We start from the raw sequence: 20,854 nt of genomic DNA on the forward strand, positions 1-20,854 counted from the left end.
AATTTGTGGTAGTTTTTTTATTTAAGTATCAAGTCAATAGCTCAGAATAGCCTTTATATATTTATCTATGTGTTTTTGCTATGTAAGGTTATATAAGTCACTTATAATAAAATAACACACTTGTAGGTACGATAAGTTTTATAAGTTTTTTGGTTAATTTAAAAAAATCTAAGTCCTTTATATATTTTCTCTTATATCCTTTCACCAGTAACCTCATATTAGGAGATATTAATGAATTGTCTTACCTGGAATATAGTTTTTTCTCTTTCAAAGGCTTCAGCTGAGTCGACCTCTCTTACAATACTGTCCATGGTTTTATCCACATGATCCATCCACTTCTCCATCTCCCGGAACTTCTCCCTGTAAGCATCCCACTTAGCAGGGATCCTCTGCAATTGTTGTCTGAAGTGTTCAACTCGATGAACAGTGGACTCCCAGAGTTGTTCACATTTGTGAACGGCTTCATCCAAGGTTGAATCCGAAGTCTGCTGGGTGTAGCTGGATGATATTTTCTTAAGGTTCTGCAGACAATGCTCCACTTGCATAATTTTACCTTGATTACGGAAGTATTCTTCGTTTCTGATAAGTATGCCGTCGGCGTCATCACTTTGGTTGTATGCCTGAAATAATTCAAAATTTTAGTCATATATAACATATAGTATATGTGAGGTACTTATTGTACCAGTTTGATTAAGTTAATGAAAGAAGTGGAATTTAGAAGATTTAGAGTAGCTCTTCCTTCTTGGCTATGTGTGTGTGCGTGTATTCATATGTGTGAGAGTGTGTGTAACATAGAAAGTATAAAACTAAATAAATGGTTACAAAGCTTAATCAATAACCTCATTATAGTCAATTAGTGTAATACTAAAATTTAAACGAAACCACAAGTACATTATTATATTCCTATGAAAAAGGAGACCACAGATCAGGGTCCAAATAGACGTTTAGTAAATATAAACAGCAGTGGGCAGGTCATGTAGTATGCAGAGCTGATAACCAGTGGGGATTTTAGGTTCTGGAGTTCACACTATGTATTAGTTAGCGCAACATTGAACAACTATCTACAATGTAGACAGACAACCCTGTTAAGGTTGTTATAAGGTCAATGCTAGCCACATCTACCTGGCCCTATTATAAATCTATGGATGAGGCCTTAATCCAACAGTAAACAGTTGAAATAAAAATCAAAACACTTTTAAAAATTGAACAAAAATCTTGTAAAAAAAATTAAAATAATATCTACATTGGATATGATTATTATGAAATTGAAAAACATACACTTGTTGTATTGTCAAATATGTTGGGTAATTATGTATAAAGTGGTCTGAAAATCGTCATCAACATGCTGGATGCTTTCAACTGGTACTATTAGAAATGAATGATAAAGACCAATATTCAGATGATGGTGATGAATATTGTTAACATCTATATAAGTTATTAAAATAATATTGTAATCATGTTCACAAATCACATGATCAAAAAAATCATATTATAACGAAAGGCATACAAAATTAGTAACAAGTTAATGCCTGTAGCCTATGATTTTGGTGCAATTTTGATAAACAATATGGACAACTCTGTGTTTGGCACTAATATAACTCCTGAAGATGCCCCGTGGAGGAGTGAAACATGTGTTGAGTGATTTAACGGTGGTACTTGTGTAATTCACATTGTTTGTCGCATGTACATTTAACAGCGGGCTGGCGAGCGGTGCACTTTGTTGCACAACTGCCACTGCATGTGGGGAAGTGGCTAAATATTGCCCCTCCCCTTTTCTTACTTAATATGGATACCATTTATTAAAAAAAATGTTCATTTACCTGCTCTTCATAAACTAATTCCTTCTCAATGTCTTTGATACAGTGATGGAATACAGTCTCATCCAGACGGAACTCCAATCGCATGAGGTGTGGAGGTGCACGGTCCAGAAGTTCCTTCCAGCGTCGCTGTAGTTCCTCTACCGTCTGGACTACCTTCGGCCTGTCCTCTGCATTCACTAGCTGTAAACAATATTTAAATTAAATTCTTCCACACATTAATTGTGCTTTTGATGTTTAAATAACTATTTGCATAGATATATAATGGATTTATTAACTCCAAGAGATCTTTTTGGGCCTTATGTGAGGAAGTCAGTTTACAGAATTTTTGCTCACTAAAATAATCTTAAATTTAAACTATAAATTATAGTAAAATAATCGGAACAAGCTATAATTTGGTCTTCTCCAAAACCATTAAAGCTACTGACTGATCACAATAATCTGGAAATCTAGGATCTCAAGGATCAATAACTTGAAATTTTTGTAAGGAATATTTCTTTTGCCAAGTAGGGTCAACTAAGAAAGGATTTTACAAAATTACACCTGCAATATTTGTGGTAACATTTATTTTAATAAGTTTTCAAAGTAAACATGGAGCAGTTAGTACAATATAAAAATAATATATCGGTGTATTTATTATTTAGATATTTGACCACACGAAACTCATATTTTATAGTCATATTATAAGAAAACATAGTCTTTTGGGCTAAAACATTATATTATTTGTTATAAAATTTTAAAAGCTGCAATGTATAACGGCTTATTGCACCTATATTGATAAAGAGGTATATAATATTAAGCCAATAATAAATGTTAGATTTAAATATGGAAAATAGATTTATGTGATAATTATTCTGTATTTAATAAACGTAGAATACAAAAATAAAGTTAAATTTACCTCAATAAGCTCCCGACCAGAGCGCACAAGCTCCGAAACAGCTCTCTCATCAGCGCCCTGGAAGAATCTCTTATGGAAGTCGACAGCCTGCTTCGAATCCACCCTGTTGTCTGACAAAAGGGCTTCGGCTCTAGAGGCCCATTCCTCAACGGTGCGCTTCTTTGTCTCGAACTCGTCCCAGGCCCGCACCAGGCGCTGTAGCTCGGACTCTCTACGCGTGGCCTCTGAAGATACATGGGCGAATCTGCCAACATTGTACAGGAAACAACCTCGTTAAGATGTATAAGTTTACACTAGGAACGTAAATTAACGTCTTTTCTCTGTAATTTCTCACGAAGTCGTTATTTTTTAAGATTTTTTTTTTCGTAAACAAAGTTATTTTTTATGAGTAAATATAAACGACTCATTAAACTTCAAATGTTATTTGTAATGAACTGAGCAATAAAATTTTATATATTAGATTATATCCTAAAATTTTATTATAAATTTAATGTTTACAAAAATGACACTGACAGATAACATATAAGTTTAATGCAGATATTGTCGTTCTGCCATTATATCTGTTGTTTTTGAAAAAATACAAAAAAGAGATCAGAAACATGCAAGGAAATGATTTGCATATACGTAACAATATCAATTGTTAATGTTTTTAAATACTCTTATATCTTTCTAATAAATAAAATAATTTATTTCGGATTTTCATTTATAGAAACTCATTAAATATATAGTTATGTAAATACTGACGCAAATTCACTAAGTTTATTTAGCTGACAAAATAAGGAGGTGCGTTTAATTTGTTATTATTTTTAGTAAAAAGGGCAATTACTTTTACACTCGCTACCTACGTACAAGCCAGCTAAGTTTGTGAACAGTTTTTTTCCAAAGTTAAGCAATCTTTATATTTTATGTAGGTAAATATTTATATATTCTAATACTATTCTGATCTCAGGATTAATTGAAGACTAAAATTAAAATAATAAAACCTAAATAACATTGGTCTTATCGAATCAAAAAAAATGTATTGACCGTACGAAAATTACATTTATAAATTTATATAATAGCAACATTTGCACCTGTCATTGAGGTCCTTCATAAGTCGCACTTGTTCGGTGACGTCAGCACTGCGGTCCACGTCTGCAGCCTTGACGATGTTCTGGAAGACCTTATTCTTGCTTTCCAACATGGAGCGATAATATGTAGTTCGTGAGAAGAATGAGCGGTGTATTTCGTAATGTTCTTCGATTACTTCGCTGTTGGTACAAAAAAAATACTTTGAATCTATGATTGAATTTGAAAAATTGATAAAAAATTTACTCTTACATTCCAGGAAGCTTTTTTCTTCTTGGTACTTTCATCGTAAACCATAATAACAATAAGTCTCTTTGCTGATCTATTTCTTTGTTTAACAAAATTATCATGATTAAATTAATGATTTTATAGTTAAAATAACATAACTACATATTAAATTTTGGCAATATTTGTACGAAGCTTAATAAATTTGAGTTTGCACACGAGTTCATCTCTTTCGCAGTTTCAATAAAATAATATTTGTGCATTTAACCCTTAATAGCCTAGAGTTTCAATTTTGATACCAATCTTTTAAACCGAATGTTCACATTACTATTAGTTTTTTTTTATAGGTTGGCTGTACGAATTTTACTACCTATTGCATAACATTCTTTCTAACAAAATTTAAAAAAAAATCTATTTTTCCCTTCATCTAGACCCTTAAGCAAACACAGTAATATTAAAAAAATCACTTTCGTAAATCAGGCTATTAAGGGTTAAAATAACAGTGGCATAAAGTATTAGAAGAAAACATTTTGTTTGACTATCAAATAGGGCAATATTGCAAATCTCGGCCATGTGTTCAGATAAAAAGTTGATGGAAAAACGAAGACCAGGTCTAAGCTGTGTCAACTTTAAACGTAAAGAAGTTTGCAGAGTTGACAATTTAAATGAAGAATTGTAGCACAAAAAAAGAAGAATGTCTTAGGGAATGTTAGGTGAATTACTCTTTCAACAAGTCGTAATCGCCTCGAGGAGGCGTTTAAACTTAGTCATTTTATGAAGCGTCTGTCTAAACGATCTAAGAGCTGACGATGATTATCTAAGAGCCAATCTGATGAAACTGCCAGAGCCGAGGTTCCCCAAGTTTCTCTACTTAAAAGAAGTTTTAGGCTAAATGCTCTGCTTTCTATCTCCTCAAAATTACTGAATCTGCAAATGCCATTTGGTCACCAATGTAAGCCAGGTCAAGAAGAGAGTAAAACGTACCGTCTAGTTTCGGTGGTTGTTCTAAGTAGTTCATCTGCTTTGTTCAACCACTGTCCAATCTCCTTCTGCCCGCTCTCCAGAGACTCGTGTTGTACCAGCAATTGCCTGTACTGATGCAGCTTCACGGGCACGGTTGCTCGGACCCTGACGAGCGCCTCTTTCTGTTGTTTCAGCTTTGACATATTCGATTCCACTTCATCGCGAGGAAGATCCGCAATCGCATTTTGGAAAGTCCTGAAAGGTCAAAAGGAGAATAGTATGAAATGTTCACCATTTTGTTGTGTTAATCAAAATTTTTTAAATTTAATTTAAAAAGAATAGCTGTTTAGTATCTGGTCGGTTTTTCTCAGATCAGTAATCCAAGCATTTGGTAATTTACTTTTTTAATGCAAAAATAATTGACGATTCAAAAGTGCCTGTAAATGTCTACTTGAATAAAGACATTTCGAATTTGAATTTATTCGTAGACTCATAGAAAATAAGTCTAAAACATGAATCGAAAATAGTTCAAGATTTAGGTATACAAAATTCATTATTAACAAAGGTATCACAAGGACAACACGTCACTTTTACTATATTATTGAGAATAAAGTCGAAAGCGAATAGTTAATAATGCATTGCAAGAGATGTAGTTCCTGGAAACAAATCCTGGAAGAGAATGCCTGATTTGTTATTTTTACTCTTGCAATGAAATATTATAAATAGATAAAGATATGATAGGCCATTTAGTTACTCGCATCCTAAAAAGTTATTGAAAAAATATTACATAGTTAAGGATAAATCTTATTTTTTTAATAATCTTATTTTTTTTAAACTAACGTCACTTTGGTGTGTGCTATCTAAGCGTTCGAATACTGAATCTAGACCGCAAGCGGACATTTCTTAGCGAATGCTTTTGAACTGTACAGCCTTTATTAGTTTATTGGCTGTTAATGCACCTTTTTAGAAAAAAAAATCAATGACGTGAGGTCTGGACTCCTGTGAAGTGTCCCATTGACACGACATTAATTATCCCCTAAACATTTCATTCACAGCTGCTAAAGACACATTGGATGTTCCTTCTGCCGTAGGCTTAGGTTTTTAATTATGCGGCGCTGATGCGTTTCGCCGTTTTGAACGCTTGACATGAGTCTTGTGCGTGTGTGTGTATGTATTGTGGTGATGACAATGAGAAGGAGTTTATTGATGAGAGAAGGTATGTATGCAATCTCTAGGCTTAAACTATACAGCCGTAAAAAGAAAACGTACAAAAAATTTCCATGGAAGTTATGGGATTTGGGAATTCACACACCCCTCTGGTAAATAATTTTTTTTTTATTTAACATCAGCACAAGATAATTTAGTAAAAAGTTCTTCACCTGCTAATCGTCTTGAATAACTCTTCATGATGTTCGATTTCAGAGTTGAGCTGAAGAAGGCTGTCGATGTATGTTTGTATATCCGTGGTATTAGCTCGTGGCTGCCTGGACAGCAAGTTGTCAGCAGCTGAGAGCCAATTGTCCAAGGTCTGGATCCCGGAAGCCAGCTCACGGCGGTGGCGGAGTGCGTCTCCTCCGCGTACGTACCTAAAATATATATTTATTTGATTAAAGAAAACGTGGCTATCTTCAAAAGATAGATTCTCTTTGTGCTCAACGAGCTGTGGTAAGGCTACGTTTGGGATCTCTCCACGAGATCAAAGCAGAAACGAAAAACGAAAGTACAAAGGCCAACGGTTTGGCAACTTAAAGTGGTAGTGGTCAGACCACATAGCAGTTAGAACAGAAAGCCGCTAGAGCCTTAAGGTTCTGGAGAGGAGACAACGGACCGGCAAGTACAGCGTAGAACGCCTTGTTAAAGTCATCGAAAAAAAAGACTCTGGTTGCAGGCCGCTTCCATTGGTCTTATTGAAAGTCTACAGAGGAGATCTATGTCCAGTGGTGTACGTCTTACGGCTGAAATGATAATGATACTGAAAAAACTTACCGTTCAGCTTCTTCCCACACTCGTTCCCAACGCTCTGTGATTTCCACATACTTCCTCTTAATCTCGGAACTAATTTCTTCTGTACAGGTCGCAGCCAGAAATCCTGCCGCGTCACCCAAACGCTGATGTTTCTCCTTCCAAACTGTTAAGTCGTGGAAGAACTCCAAACCCTCGTCTTCGGACACTCTTAACATATGTTGAGCTTTGTCTAGCCAAACTGTGAACTGTTCGACTAACGTAGTCCATCTTTCCCAATGGGAGATTACCTCTTCGAGCACACTGCGCGCACATCTAACGTCGGACGCAACTCTTCTCCATGTCTCAGAAATTTCTCTTAAAAATGAATCAATCTCTCTCGCTTCAGTTCTATCTACTTCACACACTCTCTTATATTCATCTGCTACTTGTTTAATATCAACATAGGCTTTATCAAACTCTTGGAAAATCTTGTTCTTAGTAACGAAATTATCGTAATCATCTAATAAGGCACGAACGTGTTCTACTCTTCCGCATTTCGCGGTCCATGTGGCTAACTTTGCTTTCGTCAGTTCTGTGAAGGCCACAATACAACATTTGTGTTCTAAATACTTTAACCTAGCTTTCCTCTGTGGAGCTCTTCTACTTACTGTCTCCAGACGATCTTTCAGATCATGAAGTCTTTCTGCCGGGATTCTAGCAGCATCAGGAGATCTCAAAGCCGCTTCGAATCTGTCGGCGATGTCAGGTAGTTCAGAGAAAAATGACGTGTGTTCTTCTAACTTCTCACTTATTAAGGCAGCGGTACGTTCATCTAAGCTGTTAGGTATTTCATCGAAATACAAAAGATATTCAGCTCTCGCCAACCATTCGCCGACAATTCTAAAATCTCCCGGTAAATCTGAGTCCAAAAGCCAAAGCCATCTTCTGTGAAGTCTCTCCAGTTCGATCCAGAGAGAGACAAGCTCGCGCCACGATTTCGGTGCTATAGCAACCAAGCTTTGCGTGTACATAAGCTTCTCGAGTTTCTGATATGTCGGCTCCCTGGCGAGCCTCTCGTTTTCGGCACGGACATAGTCCTCGTAATTCCGCGATAGAGTCCGCGAGTCGTACTGTCTCTGCACTACAGAGACGCGTTCCGTCAACCACATCCTGAGAGATTCGTATTCTTCTTGGACAGCCGCGACGGCATCTGGTCCTGTTGTCTAGAAACAGAAATACAAAACGTTCATCATATTATCACCTTTGTACTGACTCATCACGATATCTCTGAAACTGTAAGGTTTAAAGACTTTATATTTAGCGGAAATATTACTTTTGCCAAGTACATTTGGGCTGGCAACAGACATTTACGAAATTCTATCCGAAAGAAAGTTGAAGGTAAATTCTTTATAGATGCATATTTTCATTTTGTCCATAGGTATAAAACATGGCCACTTTTTTGGAATTGTATAGTTTACCAATAATAGATTTTTTAAAATTTAACACAGCAGAAAACGGATGCCGCGATAAATGGCGGACAATTAGTTTATCTATGAATGATATAAGAAATACTAATCTATCTACTTACTCATTAAGATATCTCTGAAATCATAAGGCTTAGGCGTTTGAAATTTAGTAGAAATATTCCGCTATTCTAAGTTAAGGTCAGTTGGAAACATATTTTACGAAATTTCACCCCTAGGAGTAGAGCACTAAATTCGCTAGGCGAGTTAAGTCGAAATTTGAATTAAAACTAAGATATATATAGTGTCTATACTTATATTTACCTTGGGTTCCGGATATTTATGTAAGAACTGGGCCACATATGTCATAATGGACCTCTCATCAGGCTTATCTACGTCCACATCCTCGGCGTCTAGCAGACGGGCGATGCCCAGTTCGTTTTCAGCAACGTCAAACGCGTGTTCCAAACGCTGACGATTAGTTTTTCTTTTCATTTCAGCAAGGTTTATCAAGTTGGCTTTGATGGCGTCGATAATTGCGAGGAAGGCGATACCGTCGCGCCAAGATGGACCGAAGTCGGATACTTGGATATTTGCATCTCTGTTAAAGAAAGAGTAAGAATTTAAAATTAAAATAATATCATCAATAAATATATTTAAAATTAAATATTGTTTGAATATTGGCAAGTAAAAGGCTGGTCACAGAGCACGGACATCACAAAGATGACAGTCGACATAGTTGATGTCTTCAAGAAGCGCTAGATGTAAGATCGCTTACCACCAGTGGACATCTCTGGAAGAAATCTATGTCCAGCTGTGGAAGTCTTCCGGCTAATAAGACAGTGATTACATTCACAGAGACCACTTGAGTACGTTATTAGAATAATAAGCCAGAAGGGCCCAATTAGAAATAAACTGAAATCTGTTTGAACTCCTCAACAGCATCCTTTAACTTGTATATAGTTTTATATTTGCTTTGTACTCGTATTTAATTATAGGAGACAAACATCGAACATTTTGAAATAACAGTCTTGTGAAGCAATCTATTGTTATTGATTTAAAAATAGGTGAATATCGCTCGTGAAACTGATGCCTGTTGGGCCGAAAGGTGTTCGAGTGGCGACCATTCGCCGGTAGACGCGACGGTACAACCGCTATAGATGGACCAAAGACACATGGTAAAAGTCGTGAAAAGTCACAGGTTGCGGGGAGAAAGATTTTTAAGGAAAACTTATGCCTTGCAGTGGACTTTTATTGGCTGAAAAGAAAAAAAGAAGAACTTTCTTTATGTCCTAGGACTTATTGGATAATAATACATAACAAATTCAACGCATGGAGTAGCATTTGAAAGGGCAGAGCCTATAGTAGATGAATGGAGTGTGAGAGATTATGTTTCAAATTTGGAAGACATATTGCTTTTGCCGAGTAGTCGTCAGCTAAAAACAGATTTTACGAAATTCCATCCGCAAAAGAAGATTGTAGCAGCGTTCAATAAAACAAATATCTATTTTCAAATTAAAACCCTTATTGGTAGTTTTTAAACAGAATTTTTTTTGGAACCATGAATGGATTTTATGAAATCAACAATAACTTGTGCGATCCACACGAAACGGTCACAGAACGTCTAGTTTTGATTTTCATGTAACATGAAGTAATTAAAATTTCTGACACATGTAAGATGCAACGTGTCATCGTCAGCCGCGTATGGAACATGGGAATCCCACGCCAGAGTGTACTATACTTTACTATATTTAAGCAGTGCGAAAGAGACAGCGGTCTACAATACTTCTCGCCTTGTGATTGGCTGACGGTTTTCATTGGTTGAATGTTAATTCCATAGTTTCAACAATTTGTATAAATATGGACTAAGCTTGATTATAATTCACGGACCCTTCCGTTTCGTGAACCCATTTCCGATGAAGATGTAAAAGCCTTATGGCTAACAGCAAAAACTTCACAGAAACAATATAATACAATAATTAATATACACATTTCTGCTTTGGACTTCGTTTTGTCCTTATCTCCAAGTACTATCGGTCTTAGAAAGAATACCACACAAGTTTTTATCTCTTTATGAACTGGCCGGAATTTCTTAACATATCAGCAATCCGAGCTGGTGGCAGCTTACTACTTTAATGTTAAAAATGTCGAATAGAGCTATTTTTGAATATGATAAAGTAATTTCTACAAAAAGTTGTCCAGTTTGAACTTACTTAGGAAGAGCGTTAGCCACCCATTGCAGAAGTGTTTTCTTGGCACCTTGCTTCCATCTGTCCTCAGCTCTATGCGTGGGCGTTGCGGCTCCAGACTCCTGGGACATCACGGAGGCACAGCGTGATCCTCCTAGGTACTCCAGGGCTCTGCTATTCTCTTCGATCTGGTAACAAAAATATTTATTTTCAATACAAACTCCTATTGAAGTTGATATCTAGTGATTTTTTTTTAACTTATGATCCATCGATATTTCATTTCATACGATTTAATTTAGAGTAAATCGAATAATCGTTATTGTTCTTTGAATGTGTAGGTATATACAATATTAGTATTTTGCCCATTGTTAAGACAATAAAAATATATTATTATCGATACAATATAATACTGTGATGTTCCAATTGAAATCGATTTTTGTTTCGAATAATCGAACATGGCATTCGATTTTTTTTTGTCTAAAAGATTTTTAAAAAGCATACCATTAAAATTAAAGCTCTAATATGCAATAAAACATCGAAAATAGGTGAAAAAAATATATAAAGTTGAGATGCATGTATATTTTAACTACTTGTGTGTTTCAAAACAATATTTATTTGGCCACAGATAAAAAAGCAAAACAATATTCAAAAATGCCATAGACAATATAAATATGGTATGCTGATATGGTAGCATATTTATCAGCAAAAGCAATCATATATTTCTAATCACAAATAAGTGATCCCTCTTACTTCTGGCAGTACAGTACATTACATTCACCTTTTTAAAGTTTTAAAACCTATAGGATGTCATTCGACATGTAATATTTAAACCATATTTCTCTTAGTCATAATTTAAGAAAGACTTTAATTATATCTGTTATCTTTTTTATAAGTTTCAATTCCAATTTAATTTAAGAATGAATAGATATATTATAGAGTTCAAATGTCAAAAAAAGTATGTAAAAAAGTACTTCGTAGAAGGTTGTAGCGAAAAAAAATTCTAGTAGATGCATACATCTTGCATGAATAGTTGTAGTGTTTGTGGTACCAATCTTGAAAACTATTTAAAAAAAGGAGACATTCATATTGTATTTACAAGACACTGTGAAAAACAGTAACTAAAACAAATATACCGAAGAATAATGAAAAAAAAAGAAAAACAATACCAAAGTTTTGACTGCCAGAAGTCTCTAATTCATTTGTATTAAATGGAATTGGATTTTATACAAAATTAAAAACGCGTGTTAAATGTAAATTGACGGAAATGGTTTATTATTCAATGAACGATTTTTTAAATGACTAGAATCCTTTGTGATCGTCGCTTGATTTTGTTTTTATCTAGGCTATATCATAGTGTATATATAAATCTGTTTTGTTAAACTTTGTTAAAAGATGTGTCGTTGTGGGGTTTCTTACTGCTTCTTCTCCACAACTGCAACACCTCGCGAAGCAGAGTGGAGTCAAAAATAATTTAGATAAAAACGTGTTGACGATCTATTATGTTAAAAGTTCCAATTTTGAATAAATGAATTTAATCTTTTAATATTTTTTTTCTGTCCAAATTTGAAATTTCCAAATTTGAATGCTATCAAATATAGTATATCGTCTTCGTCATTTTAGCCCATAAACGCCCACTGCAAGGTACAGGCCTCCCCCAAGGATTCTATTCAAGGATATATCTTTACCGCCGTTCTCGGCTGGCAGGTTAGCGATCACAGTTTTGTATGATGTTGCGCAGAGGACGCTACTGTACATCATCTGGAAACATATTTGTGAGCAGTGGCAATCCTATCCTATCCTATATAAGTTTGTATCAAGGGAATCAAACTCGCGACCCACAATCGCAAGTCACATTCCTCTACCGTTAGGTTACCATTGCTCGTTATATATAGGATATAATTTTTTTTGGGATGATAGACGACGTTATTAAGCTCATTGAGAAATACTCGTCGGAATATTTTTATTAGTATATGAGAAAAGCCTTTGTCCAAAAGTGGACATTCTACGGCTAAAATGATGATGATGAAATTATGGGTTTATTTGAATATGATAGTCAGATGTATAGAAATATAAAATTGTTTATGCTTTAAAAAATATCAAACATAAACTAAAATTTTAGATTCTGAATTCGAGCATTCAAAACGGCTGTACGATATATGTGTTTACTACATATCCGAAGAAAAAAAATTAAACAATGAAGTGTCAAAATTTCAAAGTGACAGATAAATTTTGTAATTTCACATACAAAATTTGCAATCTTTATACGAATTTTAAAAATTATATTTGAGATTATCTATTAGAATTTAATTGTATATATAACCGTATGTTTATATAGTGATTGTTTGTTCATAAACATAAAATATTTTTTGAATGTCAGATACCCTATGCCCAAATGCACCAATAGATGGCGGTGTACATAATTACTCTACAACTGTCATCTCACTAATTACTGTTTATCATAAGTAACCTCTTTAGTATTTACTGATAAAATTACAGGAAAGTAAATAATATTTACGTAAGGATAGCTTATAAATAAACTTTAATATTATTAATATAAATAAATTAAAAAAATTCGTTAAAAAGGAATTAAAAATCATTGAATTATAGTAGACATATGTTTTTAAATTATTAAAAAAATACCTATAACTGTGTAATCACACGTTTAAAATAAATATTGAGATATTTATACGCATTAATAATATGAGAACGTCATGGGTAAAATTTTATAGGTTATGTAAGAAACATGCAATGTGACTGCCTATAGTATGGTATCTCTCTTATTTACTAACATCTTTAAAATGAGATAACCGTTTTTGTAGCTCAACAAAATACAAAATTAAATATTTTTTACAAACATTTTATCTTAATCAGAAATAATTGAAAAAAAATGTAATATATTTAAAAACAAACAAATAAAATATTAGTCGAAGTGGTACACCGAGGCAGTGATAAAAGTGACATGAGAAAAGTGACGTAATCTATTTCTGACATCTAACATTAGTTTGGTGATTAAAAATAAACTATCTTCTCTTACTGATACTGCATAGAACTAAAACAGTCACCACTTGTTTCGCAGCTTGCATTGAACTTTTTTCTCTTGAGAATTAAAATGTTTAAAACATGTCGAACTACTTTACTAGATTGACTCAATTTGACAGAAAGAAAAACACATGAAAAATAGCTCATAAAAAATGTACTAATATGTTCCATTTTTAAAAATGTTAACTTTTTAATGATATCAAACCCAGCCAGACACAAATAACCAAAGAGATTTTATAAAAGTTTACATACACTATTTACAATGAGGCTTTTTCCTGACCTTATGAATAATAAAAAATAATTATCTATTAAAAATAATTATATGCTTAATAACTGCACTATTATTCATATAAGCATCAAAAAGATGATTTATATAATCATTAAATTAAAAAAATATAACGAAAAACTGTCATAGAATTTTCTTTTATAAATATGCGACTAATAAATTCAAATAATAATATCCAATGTGCATCAAAAAGCTAATTCATAATAATTTAAAAGAAGTTTTATAACATGCTAAAAACGGCTATTTTGTAATGCTGCTAATTTAAAAAAATTTAAAAAAATCACTACATACGCTGAGATTTCAAGACATGCAGTATGGCAACACGAAGCCTGTTGCATAAGCCAACTTAAAAATAATTGTAAATAATAACTATAATAATAAATATCTACCCTATTATGGCAACACTTATCATATAAGCTCCAGCATACCGATTACAATTATTTTGAAAAGTTTATTATAATGCTAAATTGTGGCAACATTGCATTTCTGCTAATGATTTCAAACAATAAAAAAATACATTATCTACACCGTAATTGCATCATGATTTAAGCATAAAAAAGCAGATTAAAAAAAATTATAACATGGCAACATAATCAGAAGTCATTTTTAACAATGGCAGCACACAGCTGATGCCTAGAAAGCTTGCGCTGTACCCACCTTCGGTCCATCATCCTGTGGGTCCAATAGACTGAGCGAAGCTTGGGCAAACAAAATATATTCAAGCCATTTAAAATTTAGTACATTTAATAATATAATTATATATATTATCATTATTAAAGAATTGTCTTGAAACTGTCAATCATTCATAATAATTACAATATTTTTAATGAAATCAGGCGTTATTTTGCGGAAGTCCATCCTAAGTAAGAAAAGGACCAATATTAAACCACTTCCGCACATGCAGTGGTAGTCGTGCAACAAAGTGCACCGCCCGCCAAAACGCTGATAAATGCGCATGCGGCAAACAATGCGAGTTACACAACTGCCACCTTTAAATCATTCAACACGTGTTTCACCCCTCCTCGTGGCATCTTCAGGAGTTATGTTACACCGATTAGTGTGTGCACTTTGTTTGACTACCACTGCATGTGCGGAAGTGGCTAAATATTGGACCTTTTCTTACTTACAATATTTTTCATATATAAAAAAAGTTCAAAATATGATAAGGTTTGTAACTGTCTTTTGAAAATGATGTTATTTAATTAAAAAACAACGCATTTGGTATTTCCACCCAAAAAGAGTCGAGAGGTCCGAATATAAACTAAGTATTATTGCTACAGATATTACGCATTTGATACGCGAATGTTATATATGAAAAATGTATTTATTATGGAACCGAGTATCGATCCTTGCAAGTACGCCATTTCATATAATTAACAATAAATACAAAATATGATCAGGCTGTAATATATCCTCTCTAAAGTATTCCTAATTTCTTGATAACATTGTTCCCAGAGTTTCCAACTGTTAGGGGAATATTTTTTTTTTGACCCCCGCTATTGGGGGCCTCTCGTACCCCTATCTTGTGGAGGGACAGGGTCTTTTTTGGGCAATTTTTTTTTCACTTAGTTTTTTTTTTATTTCCGTTCTCTGCTTCCATTCTTCACATGATCTTTCATTCCATTTTTTTATACCACATTTCTTCTTTCTTACCCTTTTGCTCTGTTCGTCTATCATTCTTCCCTTTTTCTTTTTACGTTTTTTGATTTATATTTTTATTTTAACATTCAACTGTTAGGTTATATCTATGAGTACAGTACACCAAGGACAGGCAGAGATCTATTTACCACCGTCTCTGGAAGCAGTACTCTTTGAGTGCCCCTTGTACGCACTACCTGACTCTTCTGGTGGTGGAGTCGTAAGGCACACTCACGTCTCCAAGTATACAACGTTTGAATCTTCGATCAGGACGTCAGGTATGCTGGCTTCCATATTATCAGGATATGGTACCAGAGTTGTTGGTAAACTTACTTCCCGATTTCATCACCTGAACTAGATTCGGCTCGGTTATTATCTAGTATATACCTCTTGTTGAGCAGGCAAATGCCGCAAGTAACTTGTCAGTTTCCACCTGGCAAGCTACTGCCAGCGGTCTTTGTTAACTGTACAATTGTGACATGACATATAAAAACTTAATGTTTAAAAAAAACATTACGAATTTTATTTTAAAAGTTTTATTTCGTTCTAAATATAAATAGTGATTGATTAGAAACAAAAGATAAGGAAAAGAAAGTAATCACTCTGAAATAAATAATAATAATTTTAAGGTCTGCGTGGATAGATAATAAACAATAATTAACTTTGAAATGTAGCAACTTTTAACACGTTCACTGCGGCTTGAGGCCGATTCAGCCTCATGGTAGACTTTGCACTGGTGCGGCGCGTAAAACTCGTGTTTTCTCTCTAGTGCGGCGGCTGTTTACACTCAACCGTATGAGGTATGATGAAAGATGATGATGAAAGACAAAATAGCTTTCTTTATGTCTGCGAAGCATTGACTCAATATTGTAAAAAATATTGATGAACATGAGGCAGAAAAGGCCTCAACCGCACTACTAGGAAGTTCAGCTTGAGGCTGATTCGACCTCAGCCGCACCAGCTGAAAGTTCTTCAAAATTGGGCCCGCAGTGAACGTGTTAAAACGCTTTTTAAAATTTATTTCCAAGCTATTTATTTGTCATTAACACATATAAAGTTTTTGAGTGTTAGTTTAAATTTATATTTCTTTTAATGTTACTTAAAAATCTTTTACGTAAAGTCGTTTAACTATACAGTGTTTATGTTTCTGTGTACACCGCGACTGCACTTTCTATATCCGATTCACACGAACAATGTACACTTTGATAAATTACTTAGTGTTTAAATATTACAACTGTTATTTAGACCGGTTTTATGTCAAGCGCTTGACGTATAGATTGCCAGTGAAAGTTGTGTTCTATTGTTCTTAAAGCACTATTTACACTACACTGAAACTTTCTACCGAATCAATATTAAAGCGATTTTTATTAATAGCTTGAAACGTATGTGATATGTTTATTTTAATACAAATAAAAAACACGATTGTACTTTTGTATTAGACCGTGGTGCACGTAAACACTTGATGTCACGTATTTGCAAGTGAAAGAATAGACATTGAGCTAGAGTTAAGAAGAAGGGTGAATAGAGGCACCATCGCCTCCCTAATGACAGATAAAGAGAGTATCCTTTTAAGATACCGCTGAAAAATTATAAAGGAGGTAATAAATAAAAATGTAACGTAGGTCGAGTAAGAATAATAAGAATAAAATATAGAAATAGCAAATTAAACAAAATTAAAAACGAAACAATTAAAAATCAAAATATCAAACTGTACTGCGATATACCAAAAGAGTTTATGGAAGCAAGAGAGAGAAAGGCAGAGAGTGAATAGATAAATGTAAATGAATGGTAAGAGAATGAAAGAAAATGTGTGAAGAATGAAAAGAGAGTTAAAAAGATCGTGAAGAACGAACGAAAGGAGTGATAAGAAAACCCACAAAATAATATAAATAAAAAAGTCCATGTCCTCTATGTGGCAGTTATTTTAATGTCATAGATAAATAACCGGTGTGCAAATTACAAAATTAAAATAAAAATAAAAATAAAATAAAAACAAAATTAAAATCCTCTTGGGAGGTCAGATTTAACGCCATTGGATAATATCTCTTGGGTTAGGTACTTGAAACTAGTTTTCAAAACGCAATATTTTCTGTACTAAAATATACAGAGCCTTTCTGAACTGTAATTTACATTGATGCAGTATTGACTATGTCAAAACATATACATTCGTTATAGTCATATATGAAATTATCATCACAGGTTCACAAAAGTAATGACATCATGTGTCAAAATCAATTGACAAGTGGCACATTAAATGACATGACATGTGTCACTTGTCATTTGTCATTTAATTAATTGTTATTTACACCATTTATAATCTGTGTTCAGTTATAAAAAAGATTTTTTTGCTTTGTTTTGTACAGTGAGTGTGATTTTACACTTATTAGATTCTGTAGCAAGTTATTATCTGACTATGAAAAGGGGCCTTTATAAAGCAAGAGTCTAACATTTACAACATCGTGATAGGTCTAGAACGGTGTACGGCAAAACTAAGATACATTTGCTTTTACAAAATAACTGTATTTCATAGTGCAGACAAACTAACAGCTCTCTATACTAATTTGTAGCCAAAATGACAAACAAAAGCCTATTTTGCAGGTATATCACTTAAGAAATATAAGTGTGAATTACTTTTACATCACATCACTACTGTGAAAATAAAACATTGGGAAAAGACGAGAATAATTAAGAACGATATAATATGCTTTTAATAGACGAAAAGCCAGCGATAGATGTCATATATATATATTTTTCCAATAAAACAACTTTCTAAAATTTGATACAAGATGGCGTTCGGAATGTTATAACTTTATACGACACCGACAGATGGCGTTGGGATGGTATTATGTGGCCATAGATATAATGTCTTAAGGTTGCTTTAACTTATTTGCAATGACGGATAAACCGAGGGAGAGCCCGCCTAAGTATTTAGCAAAGTTATACAACGAGAAGACCATCATATCACCAGAAAGGTTTTAGATGTGTGATTTCTTGCACGCCAACCTTCGTCATGTGAGCAGATAGATGATCACTGCAACGTATAGGCCTCTAAGAAAGGGACTAATATATAGCTACTTCCGCTATGCAGCAGTTGTCGTGCAATAAAGTGCACCGTCCGTCAGCCCGCTGATAAATGCGCGTACGGCAAACAATGCGAAACATAACTACCACCGTTAATCTACTCTTCACGTGTTTCACCCCTCCACGGGGCATCCACAGGAGATGTTACACCGACCAGTGTCAAACATCGAGTGAGCTACGTCCGTCACCGGTCTGCCATTTATATGCTTCTGCCTCTACCACTCAAAGTCACGTGACCGATTACGTGAGTGAAATTTTTTTTCCTTTCTTAGTTAGGATGGACTTCCGCGAGGTAACGCCTGATTCTATTAGGTATAGGCTTCTGTCAACGATCACAACGAAGACAGGACCTCAAACGAAGACCTCTCAACGACGGGTCTACTTACGCCGTGTTTACAAGCTCGTGGTCGCTAGTGGTCGTCGATGCAAGAGTGACGTAACCCGTCCAATGATATATTAGACGAGCAATTCTTCGTCTTCCGTGCCTTTTATGATTAGATCTCGAAGTAAAGCTCCGAGTCTAACTCCTGAGTGACTTTGAGCTTTCAAAGGCTAATCGTATTTGATCGTGCCCGCCCAAAGCTTCCTTAGGCGAAATACGTTGATTTTGCTTGGTCAGCTTCTTTATTTTGTTGTAAATTATCCAAATACACCTATCCCCCGATTTATACGGTACTTGTTTTACACGTTTTCGCTTTTACACGGTTTTCGAAATAAGTTTTTTTTTTTTTGGTTTTTATCGCACTCTACTAAATGCTTCTGTGATTGAACACGTGTGCTGTGTACACATTTCACGGGGAATCCCGAGCTTATGTGCTGACTTGGCTCAATATAAAATAAGTCATAGATAGAAGTCAAAGATCTTACAAAAATTCGAAGCAATTGTTAATAAACGATTTTATGACCATCTCTCATAATGTAAATATTTCTGCTTCAAACATCGAATCGGCACAAATAACTAAATCGGGGGATAGGTGTACATATATTCTCGAATTTTTGAGGGTCATTTTAAAACTAAACATTTCTCTTATACCGCGAATTTGTTACTTTTTTCTAACCTTATAATTTTATGAGAAAGACGCAGTAAAGGAATTAAAAGCACACATGTGGGTAGCGAGGTACAGTTTACTAATCCCTGCACTGGATATTTCCAGATGATACCGTTGTCGGAAGACATTAAGTTAAGGTGTTAGTTAACTGTAATATAATAAGCTGTCAATAATAACTCGTCTAAGATGTCATGTTTAAGATTGATTACGGAATTATATCGTATGTGACGAGTGGAGCGTGGAGCAAATGATCAGGAACGATCACTTAGTTTTACATGATACACAGTCATATTCGAAAATTTGCTATCGTCATATATATGTCCAGGTTCAATAATACAATATATAATATCTTTTTTTGTAAAATAATTCCATGACATTTTTAATATAAAACGATGCACGAAAATTTTATATATCACTTTTCTATATACAACCTTAACTAGACGAAAATGTTAACATTATATCTAACTATAGAGATTTGTGTTGCGTTTAAGAGAAACAAATGAATAACGTTTCTGACTTCGATTGTTTTTGGGCGATGTGAGCCTTTCTTTTTACGGCGTCAGACTTAGGGTTTGCGGTTCCGGAATAGGCAAGCCAATTAAAATAAAAATCTATATCAGATGTGACACCTGACACCCTACTCGATTATCAGAGAACGTGGAACTTTTCTTCGAAGACTAGCTGAATCTATGAGGGTTGAAGAGTATCGTTTTGTAAATAAGAAAAGGACCAATATTTAGTCACTTCCGCACATGCAGTGGTAGTCGTGCAACAAAGTGCACCGCTCGCCAGCCCGCTGATAAATACATTGCGGCAAACACAGAATTCTTTGGCACTAATCGATGTAACATAACTCCTTAAGATGCCCCGTGGAGGGGTGAAACACGTGTTGAGTGATTTGGCGGTGGCAGTTGTGTGATTCGTATTGTTTGCCGCATACGCATTTATCGGCGGTGGACTTTGTTGCACGACTACCACTGCATGTGCGGTAGTGGCTAAATATTGGTCCTTTTCTTACTTAGAATGGACTTCCGCAAGGTAACGCCTGATTCCATTAAATCGTTTTGTAAAGTTTATCATCGGCATTCGTATTTATAATGATGAAGAGGTAACTCAAGTTGCATTTCCTCGCTTTGTTCCTCAAGGGTTGCGAAAGACGCCGGCATTTTGCAAGTCTCGATACGTTATATTAAA

The 20,854-nt window shown here is 34.5% G+C and overlaps 1 protein-coding gene across 7 annotated transcripts in view; it reads right to left on the bottom strand.

The window, feature by feature from the left end:
• Msp300 (Muscle-specific protein 300 kDa) overlaps positions 1 to 20,854 on the bottom strand; it is a 264,397-nt gene that overhangs the window by 131,577 nt on the left and 111,966 nt on the right. For all 7 annotated transcript variants that reach the window (XM_068776243.1, XM_068776245.1, XM_068776246.1 and 4 more), the window contains 9 exons: positions 10,592 to 10,755; positions 8,703 to 8,979; positions 6,958 to 8,138; positions 6,351 to 6,557; positions 4,993 to 5,226; positions 3,789 to 3,965; positions 2,716 to 2,959; positions 1,821 to 2,000; positions 246 to 620 (listed from right to left, as the gene is read on the bottom strand). In XM_068776243.1, coding sequence (XP_068632344.1) covers positions 246 to 620; positions 1,821 to 2,000; positions 2,716 to 2,959; positions 3,789 to 3,965; positions 4,993 to 5,226; positions 6,351 to 6,557; positions 6,958 to 8,138; positions 8,703 to 8,979; positions 10,592 to 10,755 — 3,039 coding nt within the window. The remainder of the gene's footprint in view (positions 1 to 245; positions 621 to 1,820; positions 2,001 to 2,715; positions 2,960 to 3,788; positions 3,966 to 4,992; positions 5,227 to 6,350; positions 6,558 to 6,957; positions 8,139 to 8,702; positions 8,980 to 10,591; positions 10,756 to 20,854) is intronic.

Source organism: Battus philenor, unplaced genomic scaffold (assembly GCF_028537555.1).
Source record: "Battus philenor isolate CCGP_79_NKW_IND1 unplaced genomic scaffold, ilBatPhil1.0.hap1 SCAF_12, whole genome shotgun sequence".
In the NCBI taxonomy this organism is placed as follows: Eukaryota; Metazoa; Arthropoda; class Insecta; order Lepidoptera; family Papilionidae; genus Battus; species Battus philenor.